This window comes from Buceros rhinoceros, unplaced genomic scaffold, assembly GCF_000710305.1.
Source record: "Buceros rhinoceros silvestris isolate BGI_N320 unplaced genomic scaffold, ASM71030v1 scaffold32514, whole genome shotgun sequence".
Taxonomy (NCBI): domain Eukaryota; kingdom Metazoa; phylum Chordata; class Aves; order Bucerotiformes; family Bucerotidae; genus Buceros; species Buceros rhinoceros.
The window spans coordinates 2,501-2,749 of NW_010409359.1; the positions used below are offsets into that span (position 1 = coordinate 2,501).

At 58.2% G+C, this 249-nt stretch overlaps 1 protein-coding gene across 1 annotated transcript in view; it reads left to right on the forward strand.

Moving 5' to 3' along the window:
* Positions 1 to 213, forward strand: part of OAZ1 (ornithine decarboxylase antizyme 1) — a gene marked incomplete at both ends in the record, with an annotated part of 1,134 nt that extends 921 nt beyond the window's left edge. The window contains 1 exon segment of the mRNA XM_010135216.1: positions 110 to 213. Within this exon segment, the coding sequence (XP_010133518.1) occupies positions 110 to 213 (104 nt within the window).
* Between the last annotated feature and the right edge of the window lie 36 nt (positions 214 to 249).

Below are 249 nucleotides of genomic sequence, written 5' to 3' on the forward strand. Positions count from 1 at the left end.
GGCGCGACAGGGGCGCTGGGCCCCTGTGCTGGCCGCTGTGGCTCGGCTCAGCGGCGTGGCGGGTGTCTCTGCAGCGAGTCCTGATCATCGCCTGCGCTTTGTCTTGTAGTTTTGCAGTTCTTCTAGAGTTCGCTGAAGAACAGCTTCGAGTTGATCATGTGTTCATTTGTTTCCACAAGAACCGAGATGATAGAGGTGGGTGCGTGCTCTCTGGTGCCTGGAGCGGGGTTTGGATGCTGTCACTGTCTG